We start from the raw sequence: 23,317 nt of genomic DNA, 5'->3' as shown, positions 1-23,317 counted from the left end.
ATGTTAAAAAGGGCACTGTTTAGAACACACTAAAGAAAGAAGACAACTGAATAGTGCAATATAGTAGAGCTGTTGTTGTTTATTATAATTTATTGAACTTATTAGTCCCTTTTTATGTAAAAGTAACTTGAAGTGACTTACAAAAGGCAACACATACATTGAAACCACTTCCGGGTTAGCGCCATCGCCTAATGACGGATTCCCTCCGAGCTCCGGAGGGAATCGGCTTAGTAGGGGTCGGGTCCTGCCGCGGCGGTGACGCGGGGACCCTCAGAAACCACAGGCGCTGAAGCCTGTGGACCTGGTGACTCGGCGGGCACCATTTGCGCCCCCCCGACCCGCGAAGGAGCCTTTTTAAAGGCTCCGGAACGGGGGACGGAGAGCGGTGCGGTGCTGAGAGTCGACTGCTTCCCCTACTGAGTGAAGCCGCATGCCATGGACGGAGAGCGCTGACTTCTTTCTCTGAACATTTGGACTAAAAGTAACAACCCGTGAGTAATACGGAAATTGGACTTAAAAAGGGAAATTTTCCTTGAGAATTAGGCACGACCGGGTAAGGTGCAAAGAGGAAGTCCGCCTACCCGCCTTGTAAACATCTTAAAGCAAGGATTTTATAACTAAGGTTGAGAGAACACCTTTCTCTCTTGTGGATAAAAGCAATTAACTCCACGTTTTGGCAATATAAGTGATTGTGCTGGAGGATAAGAGCTAATATTGAGAGCGGAATTGTCACCCCTCCCCCAGGACCCGGGAGCGATCGGTGAGAGAGCCTGCTGAAGAGATATAGAAGACTTTGACAGCTGTCAAACTAGCTGTCAAAGTTGGGAAAAAAGGAGAACTTTGTTTCTGTTGTCTTTGCTGGTTATATTTGTTACAATTTGGTAATAAATTGTTAAAAATAAAGAAGAAAAGGCTAATTTGACTTTTGGGTTGGAACTGGAAGATACTAAGAAACCAGAACCCCTCTAGAGGGTGTTCAGGACATTACAAGAATGGCTGTAAGTGGAAAAACACTGGCTGAACTGGAGAGGACTTTTTTTCTCTTGGGAAAGTTACAAGAACAAAGTGATGTTTTGGCTACAAATGTCACAATATTGAATGGAGCAGTAAATAAAACTACTGAGCCTGGAAGGGACTTGACTCAAGTTTTTGCAGCTGAACAAAAAGATTTTGTAGCTGAACTAAAAATATCTGCAGCCGAACAAGAAAAGAAATCTGATAAATTTGAGAATGTGAGGAAAGAGATACATGATGATTTGAAGGAAAAGGAAGGAGGAGCTATAATGCCACAGATGATTAAGGAGAGCCAGAGGCTGGTTAAGGTGGATACAAAGGAAAATAAGATCAGGATGATGAAAATTTGGTTTGAATTGAAGAATGGAGAATGGAGAGATCTCCTTATGTGGAGATCTGAAGACCTATGGATTACAAACCTGGCTAAAGTGGAAACTGGAGCTTTTGGGACACTTGGACTTAAGAGAAGCAAGAAACAAGATTTTGGCTCCACTTTTAAATATGGAGGCCTGGCTGGAAGAAACATGGACTTTATTGGGACAGAGCTTCTTCGAGATTTGGTGTTCAATATAAAGGACTATCAAAAAAACCGGCAGAGAGGAATTGAGAGAGAATTAAGAGCCTCGGACGTGAGGTCGCCAGGCTGACAGTAGATAGACTGATGGACATTTGCTGGGGTTCGAAACTGGGAAAGGGGGGGGTGGGGCTTTGGGAATCCAAAGGGTGTACAATTATACTCTGTTTCTTTTAGTTTTGTTTTGCTACTAATATAAAAATGGGGAATTCGTGGAAGGGAATTGGGGTCGATCTTAGAAAAAGATTTTTAAGAATAAGTACTGTTGTATAAAGACTGAGGTTTATAAGTTAAAATTGGTTAACTAAAATGAATTAAAGAAAATAAGGTAAAGTTTGGGGACAAGAACTTGCGGAGCTAAAAATTGGAACTGGAATACAAGAAGGGGAGGTGTGGGGAAGTCAAGGAAATTGGTTATTGATAGTAAGGAATGTAAATTTTATGTGTTTTTAATTGTTTTTTTGTTTTTTCTTTATTTTTTGAAAATTTCAATAAATATTTATATAAAAAAAAAACCACATACATTGAAACCAACATAAAACAAAGAGTTCATCCACACTTCTGCTTGTCCCATTTCTAGAAAGGCCATGGGTCCAAGCGGTTTTCCCCTGCTCCTTTTCCAGGGAAAACCTGATCTTTAGCTTTAGATCAGAGTAAGTGGCAGGATTAACACATCCCACCCAGAGTTAGTATGGAGGCAAGCTCTTCTTGTAAATAAGATCGGCTTAATTAAAAAGGGGGAGGGGAGAGAGATACAGACAGAAAGGAAGAACGTGTTTGGGAACCAAGAAGCTCCATTTGTTGTGGAACTTAAATAACCTGGCCTGAGCCCGGCTTTGGCTGGGGAGGGCGGGATATAAATAAAATTTATTATTATTATAAATAGATAAAATGAAGGAGAAGGAAACAATACACAGGTCACATCCATGCCGTTCATTTAAAGCACAAGGCTTCCTCAAAGAATCCTGGGAACTGTAATTTGTTAAGGGTGCTGGGAGTTGTAGCTCTATGAGGAATAAACTATAGCGTCAAGGATTCTTGGAAGGAAGCCATGGCATGAAGTGGCGTAAGAGCACTTTAAACGTATGGTGTGGATGTGATCACACTTGATTAGAAAAGGGTAACTGGCACCCATTCTTTTTAAGTATAGTCGTACCTTGGAAGTCGAACGGAATCCGTTCCGGAAGTCCATTGGACTTCCAAAATGTTCAGAAACCAAAGCACAGCTTCAGATTCAATCGGAAGCCCTGTCGGACATTCTGCTTCCAAAGAACATTCACAAAACAGAACACTCACTTCCACGTTTGCAGCGTTTGTGAGCCAAAATGTCCAAGTACCAAGGTGTTCGGGATCCAAGGTATGACTGTACTAATTCACTCCTCAGCTCATTTGTCTGATGGGATTAAAGGTAAAGGTAAAGGGACCCCTGACCATTAAGTCCAGTCGTGACCGACTCTGGGGTTGCAGCGCTCATCTCACTTTATTGGCCGAGGGAGTCGGCGAACAGCTTCCGGGTCATGTGGCCAGCATGACTAAGCCACTTCTGGCGAACCAGAGCAGCGCACAGAAACGCCATTTACCTTCCCGCCAGAGCGGTACCTATTTATCTACTTGCACTTTGACGTGCTTTTGAACTGCTAGGTTGGCAGGAGCAGGGACCGAGCAACAGGAACTCACCCTGTCGCGGGGATTCGAACCACCGACCTTCTGATTGGCAAGTCCTAGGCTCTGTGGTTTAACCCACAGCGCCAACTACAGCTAAAGGGAAACTAACAGCAAGAACAGGTCCAGGTACACTCTCTAGGAGCCAAACAAGATGCAACGCTTTCACTTGTCCTGTTCACATGTGGGATGGAGTGGGTGGGTGTGCACCTAATTCTTACATCGAAATGAGGATGTGAAAGAAACAAACCGAGTCTTGCCGCCCGCCATTTTACCTCCCTCCTGTTCTCTCACTTTCCTCGCAGACCAGCTGCGGTTAGAGCCAGGATCCAAGAAAAGTACCTCTACCAATGGAGAAGAGGCTTCAGTGTCCCTCGCGTGTGTATCCCTTTTAATGTAAAAATTAAATCCTGCCCCTCTGATGTGTGAACAAGGCAGGTGCACACACAAACAAACTGCTATCATGTCCACTTGGCCTGAAGTAAATGGATAAAAGAAGGCCACTACTTTGAGCTCTACAGCCCGGAATCCAAGTGGATTTCCCAACGAGGGAATGTGCTGCACAAAGTTGCGTCAGCACCAAGCTCTCACTGCCCTGGAGAATCCATAGCTAGTTACCTGTAGCCTCTTCGGTGATCCTGTTGCTATCGGGGGAGCAGTGGACACCCACGTCCTCTTCGTGTGAGCAGTCGTGCTGCCCCCAGTTGCTGTGCGGGCAGTCAAAGAGCGACAGCTCACTGCCTGTGCAAGCCACATCATCCAGTAAGATGAAGCCTTGTCCAGAAGCAAATTCCCCCTCTGCTGCCAGCTGTGCAGGACCACTGGAGGAAGCAAGCAAAGATGTTGATAGCAGATCTTTTCCTCAAGGGATTCCTGTGCAGAGCACCAGCAAGGGCTCAATATCCCTTTGAACCCATCAATGCAAAGGAAGGTCCTGTAGATATACTTTCTTACGGGGCCCTGCAGATACATGTGCATATACTTGACAGTGTACTCAGAAAGCACTGGAAATCCTGGAAGGCCTGCTCTCTGCCTTGCAGGCCTTTCCCCCCCTGGTCTGGGAAGGCAGGGCCAGGACTGACTCCAGCTACAAAAGCTGAGGCTGCTGAACAAACTCTTGGGTTGCGGCGTTGCTTGGAGGGTTTGTTGTAGGTAGGGGTTGCTGTTGGTTTTTGTACCTTTATTATAGATCTTGTTGTGATGTATGTGGAAATTGGTGGTGTACTTTTTATGTTTTATTTATTGTTTATGACTACTTTTTATGTTGCAGTTACATATTTTTTCATGATGTAAATTACCTTGAGCATGGGTAGGCAAACTAAGGCCTGGGGGCCGGATCCAGTCCAATCACCTTCTAAATCCAGCCCGCGGATGGTCTGGGAATCAGCATATTTTTACATGAGTAGAATGTGTGCTTTTATTTATTCTGGGTTATTTGTGGGGCATAGGAATTCATTCATTATTATTTTCCCCCAAAATATAATCTGGCTCCCCACAAGGTCTGAGGGACAATGGACTAGCCCCCTGCTGAAAAGGTTTGCTGACCCCTGACCTTGAGCATGGCTTGAACAGTGCAAAGGCGACATACAAGTATGTATGTATGTATGTATGTATGTATGTATGTATGTATGGGAGGGAGTAGGAATAAATAATTGCCCTGTTTCTCATTTAACTCTAACAAAACAGTGCTTTTCACAAGGACTAAAGGCAGGATCCTTTGGTATTTTTAGCTTTCCCTTCTTTCATTTTTCTCTGTTTCACCCTCACAGCTAAAATCTGGATTCTATGCCCTGTATGTATACCGACTTGCCTTTTTTGCTTATGTCATTCTGGGTATGTTCATGGTATTATAATAATAGCGAAAAACCTAACATTAATCATACATAGGATTGTGCACATTTTGTAAAAAAAATATTTTTTGTGAGCTATTGTTTCTTTTGGAGATTTAACATATGTAAACATTTGTATAAAAAAATCTGCACCACTTCCACACTCTTCAAGATCTTCCCTTCTTACTGAGGGCAATCCACAAAAGTAGCATCAGGAGTTGTGTGTTGCTCTCCAATTGCGAAGTCAGTTTTTATATGCAAGGTTTTGTCTTGATTCAGATACCGCAACTAGTCATAGTTGAGGAAGTTTAACTATGGTTTGGTGCAGTGACTAAGACGACAAACCCTGGCTCCTTGCCAGCCAGCAAGCCAGAATCAGAAACTGTGGTTTGAAGTGAGTTTGCAAACCATGGGATCTGCTAACTAGTTTGTCATAATTGACCCACACAGCTGGCCCCTTTGAAAAACAAAACAAAACAAAACAAAACACACACACACACAATATTATTTAGACTTGCATTTACCTGAAGCCAAGCTGTCTGCAAGCCACCTGGGCATTAATACCTGTCCAGCCGTCGTCACACACGCACCCCCAGCTTCCATTGTGGTATACCTCCACCCTTCCTTCATTTGGTTTGTGGCCTCCTGCCAGTCGAATAGTACCTTCTGCTAGCATGAGTGAGAGAAGGATAGGCAAGTGATTAAACAGGAAGATTCCTTCCCTCCCATCCTATGATCCTGAATACTACACACAGTTCAAGAGGTGAACACCCCCAATTACCTTAAAGAAATGTCTCTTGGCAATAAATCTTTCGAGAGAGACAGCTTAGATGCCTTATAGCAGGCATCCCCAAACTCGGCCCTCCAGCTGTTTTGGGACTACAATTCCCATCATCCCTGATCACTGGTCCTGTTAGCTAGGGATGATGGGAGTTGTAGTCCCAAAACAGCTGGAGGGCCAAATTTGGGCATGCCTGCCCTATAGCCTTCTGCTGTAGAGCAAAGCCAGGAGGTCCTCATTACTCCAAACCCAAATGACTTAATATTAAAACACAGCAGCTACAATGTCAAGCCCAAGTCAAACACTTTTAAATGCTGTTTATTTTAATGAGACCAAGTTAAGCTTGTGTTTCATGCATGCACTTAAACAAATGAAAATTAAATGCACAAATATAATATGATAATAAATAAGTTGGAAAACACCAACAATGTGCTGCCTCAGATAGGTTTTTTTTTTTGCATTTGAAGAGAGAAGTCAGCACTGAAATCAAATCTCAGAATCTCCACTTTATTCCTTTTCATATTATCATGTTTCTAACCTCCCTAGTTGCACAAAAGAGGCTGGAAGTATATTTTTTTAAATTTATTATCTATACCTCTGAAGATTGTGGGGCAGTGTACAATATAAAAACACAAAAATACATAGCATAATAACAGACAAAAACAATACCCCACCTCACATATTATTTCATTCATGTTTTCCCTAAAGGCTTCAGCCAGAAACTGGCAAGGAGATACCCAGCCTGCCTTCATTACATCATCCAAGTCCTCCCCAACTTCTTCTTATAGCAGCTTTCCATTACTCCCCCTTTGCGTTTAGCACAGAAGCTCCTGTGTATATACTGCTATAAGGAATCATGGAATAGCGAAGGGAGCAGACTGCAGCATTTGGGGACAAAATCACTGAGGTAGGAAACCTGTGCCTGAGCTGAATCACTTTAGACTGCAGGTGGGAGCTTATCTAAACGAAATCATCACCCTACAAAATAAACAGATTCCTGCATATAGAAAACAGGGAGGAGGCTAGGCTGGTCTCCTTTGTTTACTAGTTTTAGACTCACAGAGAATCTGGGAGTCCCCACCAGCACTCAGAAGTGGTTCAATGCAGCCAAATATTTGCCATCTCAATGAGAAGAAGGGTTAATGAGGGTCTGCCGCATGTTCTCTGAAGAAGTGAGATCCATACCTGCAAAGGGGTCACAAATTACCCCTGCATCTTCAATGTGGTCACAGTTGTGTTCTTCCCAGCTACTTTTCTTGCACTGGTCCAATGAAAGCTCGTTGCCTGAGCACTCCACTTCATCCAGCAGGATTGGGCCCAAGCCCTGTCCAAATTGAGCCCAAGACACGGCCTTTGGGGATCCGCTTGGAGGGAGACAAACATTGCACACCGTAAGGACCCACAGAGTTACACAAGAAATGTGATCCAGTATGGCAGCTTTGCGTTCATAAATGTCCCCACATAAAGTAGAGGCATTGACAGATTACCTGAAGCCCAGCTGTCTGCAAATCACCTCAGCATCTTTGTCATCCCACTGGTCGTCACAAATGGTGCCCCAAAGGCCACCATGATAGACTTCCACTCGACCCTCAAAGCTCTTTTTGCCCCCCACCAGACGAAGCGGAGATCCTACACCTGCTCTTCAGGAAGGGAGAGACAAAAAGAAGAAAGAAAGAACATGGAAAGTAAAATAAAGACTGGCTCCTCGTAGCAAAGGACAACAGTCATTTAGCAATAACAATAAAACCTTTTATTTTTATTGTTTTTTGTTCAACGAAACCTCGTTGCTTCAGGGGTTATACTCCTAATATTTCTACTGCTGTAACAAAAGAGAAAGGGGGGCAAACCCATAATCAGAGCAAACAAGAATATTCCTCAAGAAACTAAAGGATCTATAGGGATTAAGTGTACATGGTTTCAAACACCAGCAATGGGAGTGCACAGCATCAGCCTACTGTTGGTTCTAGTACAGTGGTACCTCGGGGTACAAATGCTTCAGGTTACAAACACTTTGGGTTACAAGTAGTACCTCAGGTTGAGAACTTTGCCCCATGATGAGAACAGAAATCGCGTGCCAGTGGCACGGTGGCAGCGGGAGGCCCCATTAGCAAAAGCGCGCCTCAGGTTAAGAACGGTTTCGGGTTAAGAATGGACCTCCAGAATGAATTAAGTTCGTAACCTGAGGTACCACTGTATATGGAGTCTGCAGGTTTTCATAATGCTTCAAAATCTTCTTTGACCAGAGACAACAATTAGGCAATGAAATACGCAAATTGTGTTCATGTGTGCATCCTGGGCAAAAATACCCGTGTCGTGCCTTTTTCAGCACCATTAAGAATGATGGTTTGTTGCTTGCCATTTTGCTAAAAGGGCTGGAATGGTCTTTTGGGTGTGCTTATACTTTTAGTAAACAAAATTAAATTAATTCTCTGGCTTACCTTGCGGTGGGGCACATTTGGCCACGGCATTTCCGTGCTTGCAGGTTCTGAACATCTCTTGGTAGCTACATTGCAACAACATCTTCTCATCCCCACGGCAGTTTGCGGACTGCAGGTGGAAGGGTATTGGACCCAAACCAGAATAACTCTCCCTTTGGGCTGTGCCAATTTCGCTAAGCCGGAAAGTAGAGCATGCAATAAGTCCAATGGAGATTAAAAGTCATAATAATAATAACAACAAAATACCATAACACTGTTCTGGTCCTGTGGTAAAAACCAGGAGGGCTATCACATGCCTGAACATTCCTCCATTAAAAAGAAACCAGTTTCGCACCTAGAAGCTGGGTGTCAATGGGAAAGGGTTCTATCCTAGCCTTCTTCTTGATATGCTAGGATTCTGTGGATATACCGTCTATTTTTATTGGCAAGATAAAATAGGCAAAAAACAGTTGTGCATAGAAGGGGGGTTGCTGATTTCGGTGCCGGTGCTACAGTGGTGTGTATGTACAAATTAAGCCCCATTTTTAGATACATTTCCTTCTTACATGCTATAAGCAATCCAGTTTTTACTTCATTGTTGACTTAAGAATAAGTTGCAAATGCTCCCATATGGAACTGAACTGCATTGTTACAGAAGAGGTGAGATATGTATAGGCAAGAGAGTTTCAGAGGATCATTCAGTTGCTCCAGCCCAATTTTGAAAAGTGCTACAAGTTTTATGAACCTCTCTTTATTTAAATGAAGACTACCTAAGACCACCTATGGAGGAAATGTTATTCCACTCTAGGGAGGCAGAAGCTCTCTCTCTCTCTCTTTGTCCAGTTGTGATTGGTTTGCCATATTTGCCCTATTCATCGGTGGCCCCTTTATCCTTGAAGCAGATTCGAACTCAGGTCAGGTTTTCCTCACATTGGGGTTGTGGAAAATTAATATATTTAGACTGCCTTTGTCTCTTTGTCTGTTTAGGAATGAGTAAAATGTATGTATGTTTTCAATAATATTGTTGTGAGTTTTTGGGGGTTGGGGCAGGGAGGAAGTAGATTGTATGCAGAGACCCTTCTAACCTCTGGATCCATCAAGTGTTAAAATATCAGCCAGGCTAGCTTCCTGTTTGAGGTGATCACCTGGGTGAAGGGCCATTAAGGGAAACAAAGGGAAGGGGTTCAGTGTGAGATGGCAAATGGACGGGGTCCCTCCCTCAACTCATGGTTAGTTAAAAGGATGAAGACAGAGTTAGAGCTGAGTGATGTGACCTAGAAGTAAAGAAGCTGGAAACAGAGTCAGAGCAATGTTTTAGAGCAATGATTGATTTCTATCTGAGTCCAAGGCTGCCGCTATGGGAGAAACAAGACCTTTTGGGGGTGTTAATGCCGTGAACCCCTTCATCACAGGTTCAGGGTTGATATATGTGCAAATGAACCATATATCATAAAGAAACCACAGTCTCCACTGTGCCTGATTCCAAAAGGAAACACAAACCCTGGGTGAATGCCTGGAACCCCTGAAATCTCGCACTGCTCAGAGATAGGGGTGGTGTGCAAGAATGTCAAGGAAATTATGGTCTCCAGCATCTAGCATAAGAGGTACTGCCTCCCCACAATGAGACATCCCTACCTGAGTCCCAGCTGTCTGCAGACCACACTGGCATCCCAGTCCGTCCAGTCATCCCCACAGATAGTGCCCCACAGCCCATTGAAGTACAGCTCCACCCTGCCACTCTGAATCAGTCGCACGGCACCTGTATCAAAACAGAGAGAAGCCAAACAGTACTGCACCAAATCTTTGAAAAGGCCGAGCAATGTTTAAGCGCAATCTCCCCACATCAAAACACACACACAACAAAGCAAGTCAAACAAAGACCCTGAATAGTTCTTTTAGTTTGGGGTTCCATCTTCAGAGCCTCTCTAACCATGAAAACAGGTTCCTAGAGAAGGACACCCAGAGTTGCAGCAGAAACAAGGGAGGCAGTTCCTAGATTCTTAGGAATCAAAGTATTATCACCTTGGCAAAAGCTGAGACCACCCTCCTCCACTTTTCCCTGTTGTTTCAACCTTATCCTTTCTTCTTTTGCAGCCATTGACTTTCAGATCTTTTGAGTTCTTAAATGGGAGGCGAGCAGTTCCTTCCACCTTGCAAGCACTCCTAGCACATAATGTTTGCAGTCGTCTCTCTAGCAGCGACACACTTGGTACTCACCTTGGCTGCAGTCACAGTTGGCCCAGCCTACGGCTCCAGAGGCAAGTTGGTAGAAGCACCAAGGCGTGGCGCCACCTTCCGGATTCCTGCAGTAGTTGTGATTCCCTAAGCCCCGGTTTGGATACTGATGAACGTAATCAGGAAAGTCCAACCAGTTTAAGCACACCGACCCAGACAATGTCACAGACAGCGAGCCGTTGTAATATCCTAAGGGCTCCGTCTCACATGCACCAGATACTGGAAGCAGAAGAGAAAAAGAAAAACTTGGCTTAAGTTGCCTCTGGGAACAACTTACCGTATTTTTCGCTCCATAAGACACACTTTTTCCCTCCTAAAAAGTAAGGGGAAATGTCTGTGCATCTTATGGAGTGAATGCGTGGTTCCTGGAGCCGAATTGCCCAGGGGCGAAAAGCAGATCATGCCTTTTTTTTAAAAAAGAGGGAAGGGGGTGTTGAAACAAAACTGCTGAGCAGCTGATCGGCAAGCAATCGGGAGGGATAAGGGACTCTAGATATAAAGGAGGCTGCCTGGGAGGGGGAGAGGTAAAAGCACATGGATCCTCAGGATTTTTGCACTGGGTCCCCCCAAATTCACCATCAGATCACATAGCATGTCCATGGCTATAGCCTGCATCAAAAAATCACGCATCCACTGTTTCGTGGGGCCGCAATGGCGCAAAAACGTGGTTACAAAGCATGGATCCACATGTATTCTCAGGATTTTTGCATTGGGCTACCCCAAACTCACCGTCAAATCACATATCATGTCTGTAGCCACAGCATGAACCACAAAAATCATACATCCACTGTTTCGTTCAGAATCCCCCCCCCCCCCTGTTTTCCTCCTCTAAAAACTAGGTGCATCTTATGATCAGGTGCGTCTTATGGAGCGAAAAATACAGTAGGCAGAAGTGCCAGAGGCAAGTTATTATCTTTCGGTTTGCTCCTCATCTGCAGGTAGAGGTGAGCTGAAAACGCCCATTCTTTCTGTGGCCTGCAAAATGCGGAGCCATTTCAGCCATTTGCGGGGTGGAGGGGAGGCACCTGGTTGGACACTGTGAGAACAGGAAGCTGGACTAGATGGGCCATTGGCCTGATCCAGCACTCTCTTCTTATATTCTTTGGCAGTGCTGGGTTATTCAGTTGGCAGACTCAGCATGGACTCAGGGCACCAGCAAAGCAGAGGCACCCAAAAAGAGAATGCTTTTGAAATAATTTGACATTTGATTTTTTTTTTAAGTGTCTAAGTAGTCATCTAGAAAAATTTGAAATGAGCTACTTTTTCACATACATGTGCCATTTCAAAAAGTAAAAGTTTATTTTACTATTTAGTACAGTATTGATTTTATTGTGAAAGGCACATGGGGAGGCACCATAAAGTTTTAAGTGTTTAGAACATCGAGAAATTGAGGAGGCTCGTTTAATCAAAGACTTGTAGGATTGGAAGGGAAACAAAGGATAATCAAGTTCACCCCCCTAGGAATCACAGGTAAAGAATCCCTGGCAGGTGGCCATCCAACCTTTGCTTAGAAACCTCCAAGGAAGAAGACTCCACCACCTTTCAAGGGAGTCTGTTCCACTGTTGGACAGCTCTTCCCGTCAGAAAGGTCCCCCTAATGTTTAGTTGGAATCTGGTTTTTCGTAATTTTATTTCATTGGTTTGGGTCCTACCCTCTGGAGCAGCCAGAAAGAAGCTTGCTCCCTCTTCCATGTGGCAGCCCTTCAGATATTTGAAGATGGCTATCATATCACGTTTCAGCCTTCTCTTCTGCAGGCTAAACGTACCCAGCTCCCTCAACTCTTTCCCCGTGAGACCTATATAAACTATATAAACAAGAGAATTCCAGAGGTAAATATTTCCTTCCATTGTATGACAATTTGACAACAGGATAGCGAAAATGGATTCCACATGCCCCAATGGTGGCCAGGAGACTGATAACGGACGAACTGGAAGCATAGAGATAAAATTCCCCTTAATCAATGGCTTGACAACATTGGCAGCATATGAACTTAAGGACACAGACTTTCTTTGGATAAATACAATGATATTTGGAATGAGTTTACACAGAATGTATTAGGTTACTGACAATTATGTGGGCAATCGGATAATAAGAATATACACATCTGTATATTAATGAACGGTAATGTAACAGTGTTTTGTCTCTTTTTTTCCTCACTCACTTTTTTCTTTCTCTCTTTTTCTTTTACTCTATCTTTTTATAAACAAAATTATTCAAATATATATATAACCTGTTCCTCATAAGTCTTGATTTCCAGACCCATTGTCATCATGGTTGCCCGCCTCTGCCCACGTGATGGCAGCAGTTTCTCTTGCTCCCCTTTTGTTTTTTGGCAGTGGCATTCTTCTATTAGCACTCTCATCATCGCCACTTCGAAGTGCTTCACTATGTTATGATCATGACATAGCATCATCCAAGAAGCATTGCTAGGGCCTGGGAATGGCAGCCCACGCTGGACAGTGGCATGGTCCAAGCATTGTTCCAGAGGCATTTTTTGGGGGGGAAACAGTGCCCCCCCACCAGAGCCCGAATAATGCCTCTAGAACGACATTACATCATGATATAGCATCCTTCTAATTGAGGCTTTGTGGGGAACAGGGAAGCAGCCTGTTCACAAGAGGTGGGCAATGAGGTGGGGGAAGCAGCTGCTGTCGCTTTCTCCCCAGTAAACAACCTCACCATCGCTCCCAACTATGTTTATTCATGTTCTCCGTCTCTTTAAATCCACCCACTTATCTACCCCTTTTCACAGTAAAGGTTCCATTGGGAACTTTCAGGTCAGTGTTCTCTCTTGAGCCTGTGCCCACTATTCTGTGGGTGGGTTGAAAAAAAGGAAAAGGAAAACTAGTCCAAGCTTTGCACCATGAAAAGCTAAACTGTCTGGCCTGCATAAATTTTGCAAATGTATGCATATTTTATATAACGTTTGCATAATGCAAGGCACCGGTGCCTTGCCTACTGGAACTCTTGTTAAGCCTTCCACTCCAGTTTGTGGCTGTATGGGAGAAGCCCAAGCCTGAGAACTTCTTCCCTTCCTGCCTGGGAGCAGAAGTAGTTCTGCTCATTAGGTAACGCTGCCGCAGCTCACCTGACCTTGAGATAGGAGGGGATTCTCGGGGCTATGGAGGATTAGTATTTGAGGGAGCACACACCTCTTCCCTGTTCTGTTCTCCCATCCTGAAGTTTCTCCACAGAGTTCAAGGAAGGAAGAATCTTTTAAATCTCATGGTACACACACTCTCTCTCTATCCAGCAAGTCAGTCTCCCCCTCACACACATACATTTCCCTTTTTTATTAACCAGTGAACACCTTCAACATGCTGTAGGCCTGGCTGAGATGTTTCCATTTAATTCCCCCCGCCCTTATTTGAATTTGCAAACTAATATATTTTGTCCCTTTAGAATCCAGTTTGCTTCCAAACTGATCAGCATGGGACCACACAGATTTGGTTGCAGAAAGAACGTTGATAATGACAAAGACGAAATTAGAGGGAATAACAATACCTAAATTAATTTTCTGCTGTATTCTTACCTGTGTTCTGCAAATTATTCTGACTGGGCTGGGATCCCAAGAAAGCCTGCAAGGGGGAGTGGGGGGCGGGGGGGGGGGAGGAAGGAATAGCAAACGTGCAGAGATGATTATCCCATAAAATAAACATAGATTTTTGTCCCCAATGCTGTGAAGCCCATTAAGAGCACAGTGGAAACACGCGTGCATTCGCAGGGTTGCCTGCCTCCCTCCTTGCTGTCATCCATTTGCACTTTCATCCATTTGCACTTCTGCCTAGGAGCAACTAGATGAATAATTGCTGGGCTGCAGGGGCTTTGCTCATGGGCTGCTGAAAGGCTGCTCATCCATACTTGGAGTTTATGTAAGTGCTCTGGGAGCAGGGAGAAGGAGTGGAGAGAGGCTGCAGATGGCAGCTGAAAGAGTAATCGTTGTACCTACCACAGAGTAATGAATGGTCCACATTGGTACTTGTTTCAGTACTTTAGGGAAGTTTTCCTCTCCATTGTTTTTAGAGAAAACAGGTCACCAAAGAGGGCACCTCCCTGTTGCCCTGACCTCCCTGCATTGACCCAGCAGAATACTAAATGCTTCTACAAAGCTTTCCCTTCCACTAAATCAAGAAGGACCTGCTAGAATCATTCTCAGAAGCGCAGAATGTAACCCTCCTCTCCAGCCCAATATTGTGTTGTGCCTGGGATGGTGCTCAAAGCAGCAGAAAGGAAATCCAATTCAAAAAGGCCTGAATTTTAGCTGCAAAGAATGCACTCCTGATTATACCTTTGAAGACATGGCTTCAGCTTTCTTGCACCTGACATCAAATGACATTAAGCAAGGGGATGGTGGACTTGATTCTCCCCAAATGGCCTGGTGGGCTGAAGATTCCCTACACATGTTCTAGTGAATCTGGAGAGACCCTTAAGTATAATCATTCAGGAAAATCACACAAACAAAATTTTAATGGAACATCCCTTAAAGGGAAAAAAATGTGACCATAAATTAGGGACTGCCCCCAGTAAATGGCAACTATTTGAAGCACAGGTCATCTCAGTTAAGCTGCTTCTCTTGGCTGTTGGCTGGAAAAAGAATAAGGTCCAAGCACAGGGCAGAGGAATGGATGGGCTGAGTATACTGTTCTGGAGCCCAGAGTCCTGTCCCACAATATAAGCCCACTGCCTTGAGGGAAACAGTGAGGATAAATTGTAGAACATGCTTCAGGATATTTATGCAAACTTATCTTGTGAGATTTGCTGGAGCCTCTCAGAGGCAGCGTTAGAACAGCCTGCACATCGGTTCTTCCCCTATCTGACCATGAGTGGAAGCTCACAGGGCATGTTGGGTCCAGGCTCACAGAACCATGGAGAGCTCCCAGTGAGCAACTTTCTCTAAGGAGGGCTAGGATTCAACTGATCTTCTATCTTGTTCCTGGGATGAGACCCTTCTGCAAAGAGTGGAAGGGCTTAAAGGGGCATTCCTCTGGCCCAGAGCCTAGCAATTCGCTGTTAGTTTTCTCCCAGCTTGTGAACCGCACTGATGGGCAGGCATGAGGGTGCCTGGGTCCCTTGGCGTGGAGGGGGCTGGTTTCTTGAGAAGCTGCAGGCTCAGTGTTTAGGGAAGTTTTTAATGTTTGATGTTTTATTGTATTTTTAATATTTTGTTGGAAGCCACCCAGAGTGACTGGGGAAACCCAGCCAGATGGGCGGGGTATCAATAATAATAATAATAAATCATCATCATCTCTGGAAGTAACAATTCAGGGGTCACTCACTTGAGAGGTCCGTAACTAACAGACTCAGGCAGGGTGTTGGTAGGGTAGACAGATACAAAAGAGGGCAATATTCTGATGCCTTTAATATTGACAAAACACACTTGCAAAATTCCCTCATTTGTACAGCTCTAAAGAGTACTGGAGTCCATGTCCTCTTTATCATCTTTGGCTGTGGTGCTGCTGGTCCAGCTCATGTGGCTGGTCAGCTCATTGTTAGATTCCAACCTGCTGCTTGGGGCAGAAGTCATTATAATTCTGAACAATGATATGCTGGGCATAGCTGCTGAGCAGGTAAAGTCCATCCCCTGACCTATAAGAATGAACCCAAATCTGTGTCGTTTTGAGCAGCCCACTGCCCTGGGGATGGACAGAACTGTTTCTGATTCTTCAGGTGGGGAAATAATCTATGCTGCTGGGGAATTGCTGTGAGACCAGCGAGAATCTGGCTAACTGGGTGAGGAGGAGACATGTATCTGATTCAAGAAGACTTTGAGAGAGCGCAATGACATCCCATTTGAAGAAGAGAGATAACCATATCATTTTAGTTCTGTCTTCTTCATTACCAAGGTTGATTGATTCAGCATTTATTTGACACTGAAGAACAAACCAAAGGCGCCAAGCTCTCTCTGTCCCACACACAACCCTGAAAGGACACGCTTCATAGCTTTGAAGGCCACTGTTGCTTAAAATTGCACTGCTTGTTTCAAGTCTTTATTCCATGTGAATCTCCAGTATCATCTCCATATGTTCGATTTAATGGCTGCTGGTGCAACTCAGTAGCTTGCAAAGCTTTAAAATGTTCTATGACTACCATCTACTGGACAAAGAACTGTTCACAGTTCCAGACTCTATATACTTAACACACACAAACACAAAACCACCTGTCCCAATTTATCCTACTTCATAAAGTACCATTTCCATTTCATTTGTACATAAGCAGCAGCAAAGAGAAAAGGATCTCTCCAAACTGAATGAATGGACAACATGGAAAATGAGAAACAAGGTATGTTAACTTTTCAGTGTTCAAAATTCCAACTTCACATATATACTGATGTGGTCTGAAATGGTGGTATCTATTGAGGGAAAAGAACTTGGGATCATGATGGACAGCTCAATTAAAATGTCAAACCGAGATGAGCATCCCTGCTTATGGGCTTCACAGAAAGAAAGGGGAAAGGTATGCATGCCTCCCTGAATTCAACTCCCAAACCCAAGTAAAAGTGCATAGAGTTGAGTTGCAGCATTCAAACAATGAAACTATGGATCACTCTCAATGTCGTCTGCTTAGGAAGGTCCTCTGATGATAGAAATGCTCCAAAATAATCCACCTCAATGGTCAGCCTCTTGAATTATTCAGTGGACTGAAATCAAAGTTTTCCAAAACACCAGATTGGCTTTCTAGAAGTAACAGCATATTTCACGGCATTGTTATTTTTTAATTGCCTCAAGCATAAATTCGGTTTTAAATACTATTTTGTTTTACTGGAGTTCGGCTGTATTGCTAGCATTAATAGGTCTATTGCTATGATTTCTCTTTATAAACCCAGCGACACAACCAAAGTGATCCTTAATGGACTAGAAACTCACTCCAGCCTTTGGAATGTGACAACCATCAGAACAGTGGGAGGAAGGGAGAGGAGACAGTGTGTGGTGGAAGAGATGTGTGAGTTAGCTCATTCCTCTTCTTCGCAATTTGAAGTAGGATTACTAGTTGTGCTGCCTTGTTTTTGAAATCCACTAGTTTCCAATTGGCTCTCTTTGTATATATGTTTGCTATGAAGCTCCAGGGCTCTCTCTAGCCCAAAGAAAACTAGTCCCTGTAAAGATTCTCGCACCTTCAGGAAAGAATGAGTGCTTAAAAGAATACTTCTCTCCATGGAAATGCTACTTTTAAGATGTAGACCTCTATGAGTCTTAATTTTTCAAAGCTCTTCATAATGGAAACTATTGTAGTCCTCATGGTATAGGTAGGCAAACCAAAGGCGACCAAAATTACAGCAGCTGGGAATCTGCTGCAAAGGAACAAATGAGACAGCCAGCGGATTTGCATTCACTGTATGTACTGACAAGTCAGTATGCTGGCAATTCAGACAGCATGGGATGGGCTTGATTAAGGGAGCTCCACCCTAGCCCAGCATGAATGAAGATGCTACAACTCACAACTGTTGGGGAGCAACACCCTCCTTTGCTATCTTACACACACACACACACCCCATTGTAAAAATACTGACAGAGGAGTTAGATACCTTTAACCATTCTAGCACCCACCTAATACTTTCAGTTTCTGAGTCCAGACCACACACCCATTTATCATAAAACAATCAACCAGCACTGGAAGAGCAAGTCTCTAATGCAGCACTTGGAACATGGGAAAGACATGCAGTCTACAAAAAACCAAAAAAAAAACACCAGTGTAAAATACCGGGATTCCCTTAAATTTGGCTATATTCTCATGACGAGAAAGGAAATTATGAACACAACTCTTCCCCGACCGCAGCATTTGCCACCCCTTTCGCAAACCTGCCTGCGCAGCCCAGATTGCATTTTCACAGCCCCATTTCCATCACAACGTTAAGCAGCCAAGAGACTTAATTCTAAGAAGATGAAATCTCCTACCTTCACAGAGCCAAGACAGGGGAGCAAATGCAGCAGCGGGAACACTTGGAGCAGCACCATCCTTCCACAAACAGTGAGCTGGTTCTTCATGTTTCACATTTTCCCTCTACTGCTGAGCTGATCATCTGGCCTCCTCTGCCCACCCCCCTTCAGTTTCACAGGGGCTAGGAGGCTCCTGTCATCTCTGTGCAAGGAAGAGAGCAAAGGGGTGGGGAAGATGGAACAACACCAGCCTGGGGTGCTTGCTTTCCTCTGCCTCACCTTCCTCTTTCTCCCTTCTCTTTTCCTTCTCCAAAGCAAGGGAATACCATGTGATCCAGAAGTTCTGAACCAGCTTTGCAAATAACAAGGGGCAAGTGTAGACGAGCAGAAAGCAGCCTTTAGGTTTCCAGGCTGGTTCCTCTCTCTCTCTCTCTCTCTCTCTCTCTCTCTCTCTCTCTCTCTCTCTCCTACCTCCCCCTCTCCTTGGCTTTCTCCCAATCCATTCCCTCCCCTTTTTCTTGCTGTCAAAGCTCTTTCTTTGGCACAGTTTATACACATCTCTTTCTGGTTCCAGCCTCCTCCCTTCCAACCTGGATCAATCCACCAGGGGTCTCCTTCTCTCCTCCTGAAAGCATCCTTTTTATTTCCTTACCATTATTGTGGCTGTGGACACCACTGTACCTTAAAAACACAACACATTCAAAGCAAATCCCTGCTGCCAAACAATCCTGGGAACCGTAGTTCGTTCAGGGTGCTGAGAATGGTATCTCTGTTAGGGGTAAAGTACAATTCCCAGGGTAGCTGCAAGGTGATAACTCAGAGCTATCCACTGGAAGAACAACAGTATAATTCAAGTGGAGCAAAATCCTCTGCTTGAATTTGAAAGTGATTCGAAGGAATCTGGACTTTATCCTTTCAGCTTAATCAACTACTTGAAGTTGCCCTGGACTATATTATTCTCGGCTTCCCACCCTCCCTAGGAAAAGCTTCGCACAGAGAGCCAGACAAAAGTCTCCAGATCTGTATGATGCTACCGATAGATTGGTGAATTAGAAGCTGATCTGTATTTCCTTCAGTTGACAGGTCTCTCCCTTAAACTAAGGCTTGGAGGTGGTTCCTTGTGGCAGGAAGAATGGCTTGGTTGCTGCTGATGCCCTCCTCTGCGGCTCACGTTGTGTGGTAGCAGACTAACATCGGCCATTGACTCAGATACTCCCAGGCTTTTTCTCCCACTGGTCGGCACAGGATTCTCTCCTTCTCAGATGACCTATTGGAAGGAACAGCAGGAACATAAGACGCTGCCATATACTGAGTCAGACCAATGGTCCATGTAGCTCAGTACTGTCTACACCAGGGTTTCCCAATCTTGGGTCTTCAGCTGTTTTGGGACTACAGTTCCCATCATCTGTGACCACTGGTCCTGCTAGCTAGGAATGATGGGAGTTGTAGTCCAAAAAAAGTTTGGGAAACCCTGGTCTATACTGACCATCAGTGGTGTTCCAGGGTTTTAGATGGGGGTCTCTCCCACTCCTACCTGGAGGTGCTGGGGACTGAACATGGGACCTTCTGTATGCCAAGCAGATTTTCTCCCACTGAGCTCCAATCCTTTCCCAAGGTGGCATATGATTTGCACTGAAACAGACCTGATTGCAGGCAGCATAGTTTTTTTTTTAATACTATCAGTGGTGAATAAACCCTTCTTCTCAATTACCATTGTGATCTAAGTGTCACCCAGCAGAACTGTTCCAGGTGCTCAGCAACTTGTGGTTCGGAGACTGAAACATCTACTGCCCATTGTGACGAACCTGCAACTTCTGCAGCTCCCAGATCACACGGTCCCTTTACCAGTTTTTAAATCTTGCATGCTGGAGAACTAAATTTGATTCATACCCACACTGGCTGGTGAAAAGCCAGCTGGGAGAGGCTTGGCATTCAGTTGACTGAAACTATTAATGCCTTGCTGAGGGAGGGAAGAGCACCAGACAAGCTTAAATCCAGAGTTATTTGGCCTTTCTTCAAAAGCTCTACCTCCTAACTGGCTAGTCAGGATTCAGACTTTCGCGCTGTCTATTCCCCTAGTTCTTTCTTTCCACTTGTAGGTGAGGTTACTGAGTGGTTGCTCTCCAGCTCAAAACTTCTCTGGATACTACCCACTTTCTAATGAGAAGCCACTCTGGTTTTCAGCCTCACTGTGGCACTGACTAGGTTCATGGCTTCCAGTCCTTGCCTTGGGATTAATAGGAATGATTGTACCCTGACATATTCTTCCAAGCCCACGTTCCCAGCATGTTCACACTCCTGTATCAGTGCTGTCTACGTTGGCTTGGTCATGTCCACAGAACGAAAGATGGCAAGGTCCCCAAGGACGTGCTCTGTTGCGAGCTGGCTTCAGGCACCAGGCCCATTTGCAGACCAACTCTGTGTTACAAAGATGTCTACAAACGTGACATAAAGGCTGGTAACATTAACCCTGCCATGTGGGAATTCCTTCCAGAGGACCACAGTGCCTGGAGACAGATAGTCAGGTCTTGAATCCGCAGCAGGGACCGGAGGAGGAACGACTGCTGGAAGGAGCGCAGAGAGAAGAAACGCCATGGTGCATCTGCAACAGCACAACTGGACACCTTCATCTGCCCAAGCTGCAACAAAACATATCTCTCCCGTATCCCATTTCAGTCTCTACAGCCACAGCAGGCGCTGCAACCTCCCAACAGTTTGACTTCACCTCCAGAAACACAATCCTCCATTGCCTCCCGAGACAGACAGATGTCAACTCAACTCAACCTTACTGATTCTGGTAGGTCTTTCTGCAGCTTCTGATACTGTTGATCATGACATGCTGGTGCGTCAGTTATATCATTTGGTGAGCACACTTGAGATTGCTTGAGTGTTCTGCTAATATTTGGCAAGAATACTCTTCTAACCTTCACTTTTCTGTACCATGCGTTCAAACAGGCAGGACACATGAGGAGGAATCTTTGATGGCTGCTCCACAGTTGATGAACTGAACTCCTTTTCTAAAAGTCTGTCAGCCTTCCATCATATGTCCTCTGGAAGCATTGTAATAATATATTGTGCCGCCTAGTTTTTAACAGCTAGGGGAGAACAGATACAGGAACATTTAAATATCTATGTATTAGATGTGGCTATGTATTAAATTTGGCCATGCTGTTTAGTATATTTCCCTCTCCCTTAAACTATTGTTAAGCATGACAGCAATTGATAGAAATACATCTTGAGTCCTCTTTGATTTGATGGAAGACTGTATTCCAACACAATGGTAGAAGAAAAAATATAAAGAATAAATGAAAATGGCAAGGACAGATACATTTTCCTGCCTATTCTCTTCACCCCACCTCAACTAACCTTTTTAAAAACAAAAAACCTGTGTGATTCATTTCATTTTGTTCCATGAAAACATCAAGTTCTCCTTTAAACAAGCAAGAACTTTTTGGTTGAATTGACACAGCTCTCAAATGTGCACACATCCTCCCAATGGCACCTCTCATTTTTTGATTCCCAGTACCCTGCACTTCTCTGCCAGCGCCTTCTTTCTGCCACTGCTACCAAGGTCTAATGCAGTTGTGTCAAATGATGAATTAATTGCAGGGGCTGCTGCTATGAGAAGGGAGTGGTTTCTCTTGGGTGTTTTCTACTGCAGTGTGTCTGGCCAAGGAATTGCAATCATTTAATTAGCAGCAGGCTCTGCTTGCCTTCAGAAGTGAGACACGGCAAGGGGGGTGGAGCATGGATTTGTACAGAAATAACCTTGGCAAGTCCTCACGGATTGTATTTAGTATGGTTCACAAAGGAAGAAGGGGATTTCAGTACTGGGTTGATATACTCCTTTATCATGAACACAAGAGGAAGCTCTGGTTACAGGAAGCAAATAAAAAAATGGGATGGTTACCTGTTTCCTACAGCTTGTTTGTCCTGTCAGCATTACCCAAATCTGTTCCACCCATTACCAGGCTGACTCAATAGTTGATGGGCAGGGAATCCTGTTCTAAGCCACATTTGCATGTTGATGCATTTTAAATATTGCCTACCTTTAGCAGAGGGAATGTAGCAAGGGTGGAGAATGTGTGCCACCCCCCCAGATGGTGTGGGACTACAACTCCCATAGACCCCAGTCAGCATAGCACAAATCCAGCCACATCTGGAGGGCCACCCCTAGAATATACCATGGTGCAAACAGAAATAATAATAATAATAATAATAATAATAATAATAATAATAATAATTTATTATTTATACCCCGCCCATCTGGCTGGGCCTCCCCAGCCACTCTGGGCGGCTTCCATAAAAACCAAAAATACAGTAAACTATCACACGTTAAAAACTTCCCTGAACAGGGCTGCCTTAAGATGTCTTCTGAATGTCAGGTAGTTGTTTATCGCTTTGACATCTGCTGGGAGGGCGTTCCACAGGGCGGGCGCCACTACCGAGAAGGCCCTCTGCCTGGTTCCCTGTAGCTTTGCTTCTCGCAATGAGGGAACCGCCAGAAGGCCCTCGGCGCTGGACCTCAGCGTCCGGGCAGAATGATGGGGGTGGAGACGCTCCTTCAGGTATACTGGACCGAGGCCGTTTAGGGCTTTAAAGGTCAGTACCAACACTTTGAATTGTGCTCGGAAACGTACTGGGAGCCAATGTAGGTCTTTCAAGACCGGTGTTATATGGTCTCGGCGGCCGCCCCCAGTCACCAGTCTAGCTGCCGCATTCTGGATTAGTTGTAGTTTCCGAGTCACCTTCAAAGGTAGCCCCACGTAGAGTGCATTGCAGTAGTCCAAGCGGGAGATAACCAGAGCATGCACCACTCTTGGCGAGACAGTCCGCAGGCAGATAGGGTCTCAGCCTACGTACCAGATGGAGCTGGTAAACAGCTGCCCTGGACACAGATTTGACCTGTGCCTCCATGGACAGCTGTGAG

At 44.6% G+C, this 23,317-nt stretch overlaps 1 protein-coding gene across 3 annotated transcripts in view; it reads right to left on the bottom strand.

The window, feature by feature from the left end:
• The window catches only part of LOC128413697 (neurotrypsin-like), a 36,882-nt gene that overhangs the window by 11,787 nt on the left and 1,778 nt on the right, over nucleotides 1-23,317 (bottom strand). The window contains exons 2-11 of one of the 3 annotated variants that reach the window (XM_053388014.1): nucleotides 19,422-19,654; nucleotides 18,406-18,589; nucleotides 14,046-14,091; nucleotides 10,495-10,731; nucleotides 9,913-10,036; nucleotides 8,299-8,471; nucleotides 7,348-7,495; nucleotides 7,046-7,224; nucleotides 5,604-5,748; nucleotides 3,869-4,071 (exon numbers count right to left, since the gene is read on the bottom strand). In XM_053388014.1, coding sequence (XP_053243989.1) covers nucleotides 3,869-4,071; nucleotides 5,604-5,748; nucleotides 7,046-7,224; nucleotides 7,348-7,495; nucleotides 8,299-8,471; nucleotides 9,913-10,036; nucleotides 10,495-10,731; nucleotides 14,046-14,091; nucleotides 18,406-18,495 — 1,345 coding nt within the window. In that variant the 5' untranslated portion in view covers nucleotides 18,496-18,589; nucleotides 19,422-19,654. Of the gene's footprint in view, nucleotides 1-3,868; nucleotides 4,072-5,603; nucleotides 5,749-7,045; nucleotides 7,225-7,347; nucleotides 7,496-8,298; nucleotides 8,472-9,912; nucleotides 10,037-10,494; nucleotides 10,732-14,045; nucleotides 14,092-18,405; nucleotides 18,590-19,421; nucleotides 21,304-23,317 lie in introns of those variants that run through there. The other 2 variants (XM_053388016.1, XM_053388015.1) reach the window with 2 other exon arrangements.

The sequence above is a fragment of the Podarcis raffonei genome, chromosome 5 (genome assembly GCF_027172205.1).
Source record: "Podarcis raffonei isolate rPodRaf1 chromosome 5, rPodRaf1.pri, whole genome shotgun sequence".
Classification (NCBI taxonomy): Eukaryota; Metazoa; Chordata; class Lepidosauria; order Squamata; family Lacertidae; genus Podarcis; species Podarcis raffonei.
Note: the sequence above shows the minus strand (reverse complement) of the source record. Positions and strands in the feature narration are given on the sequence as shown.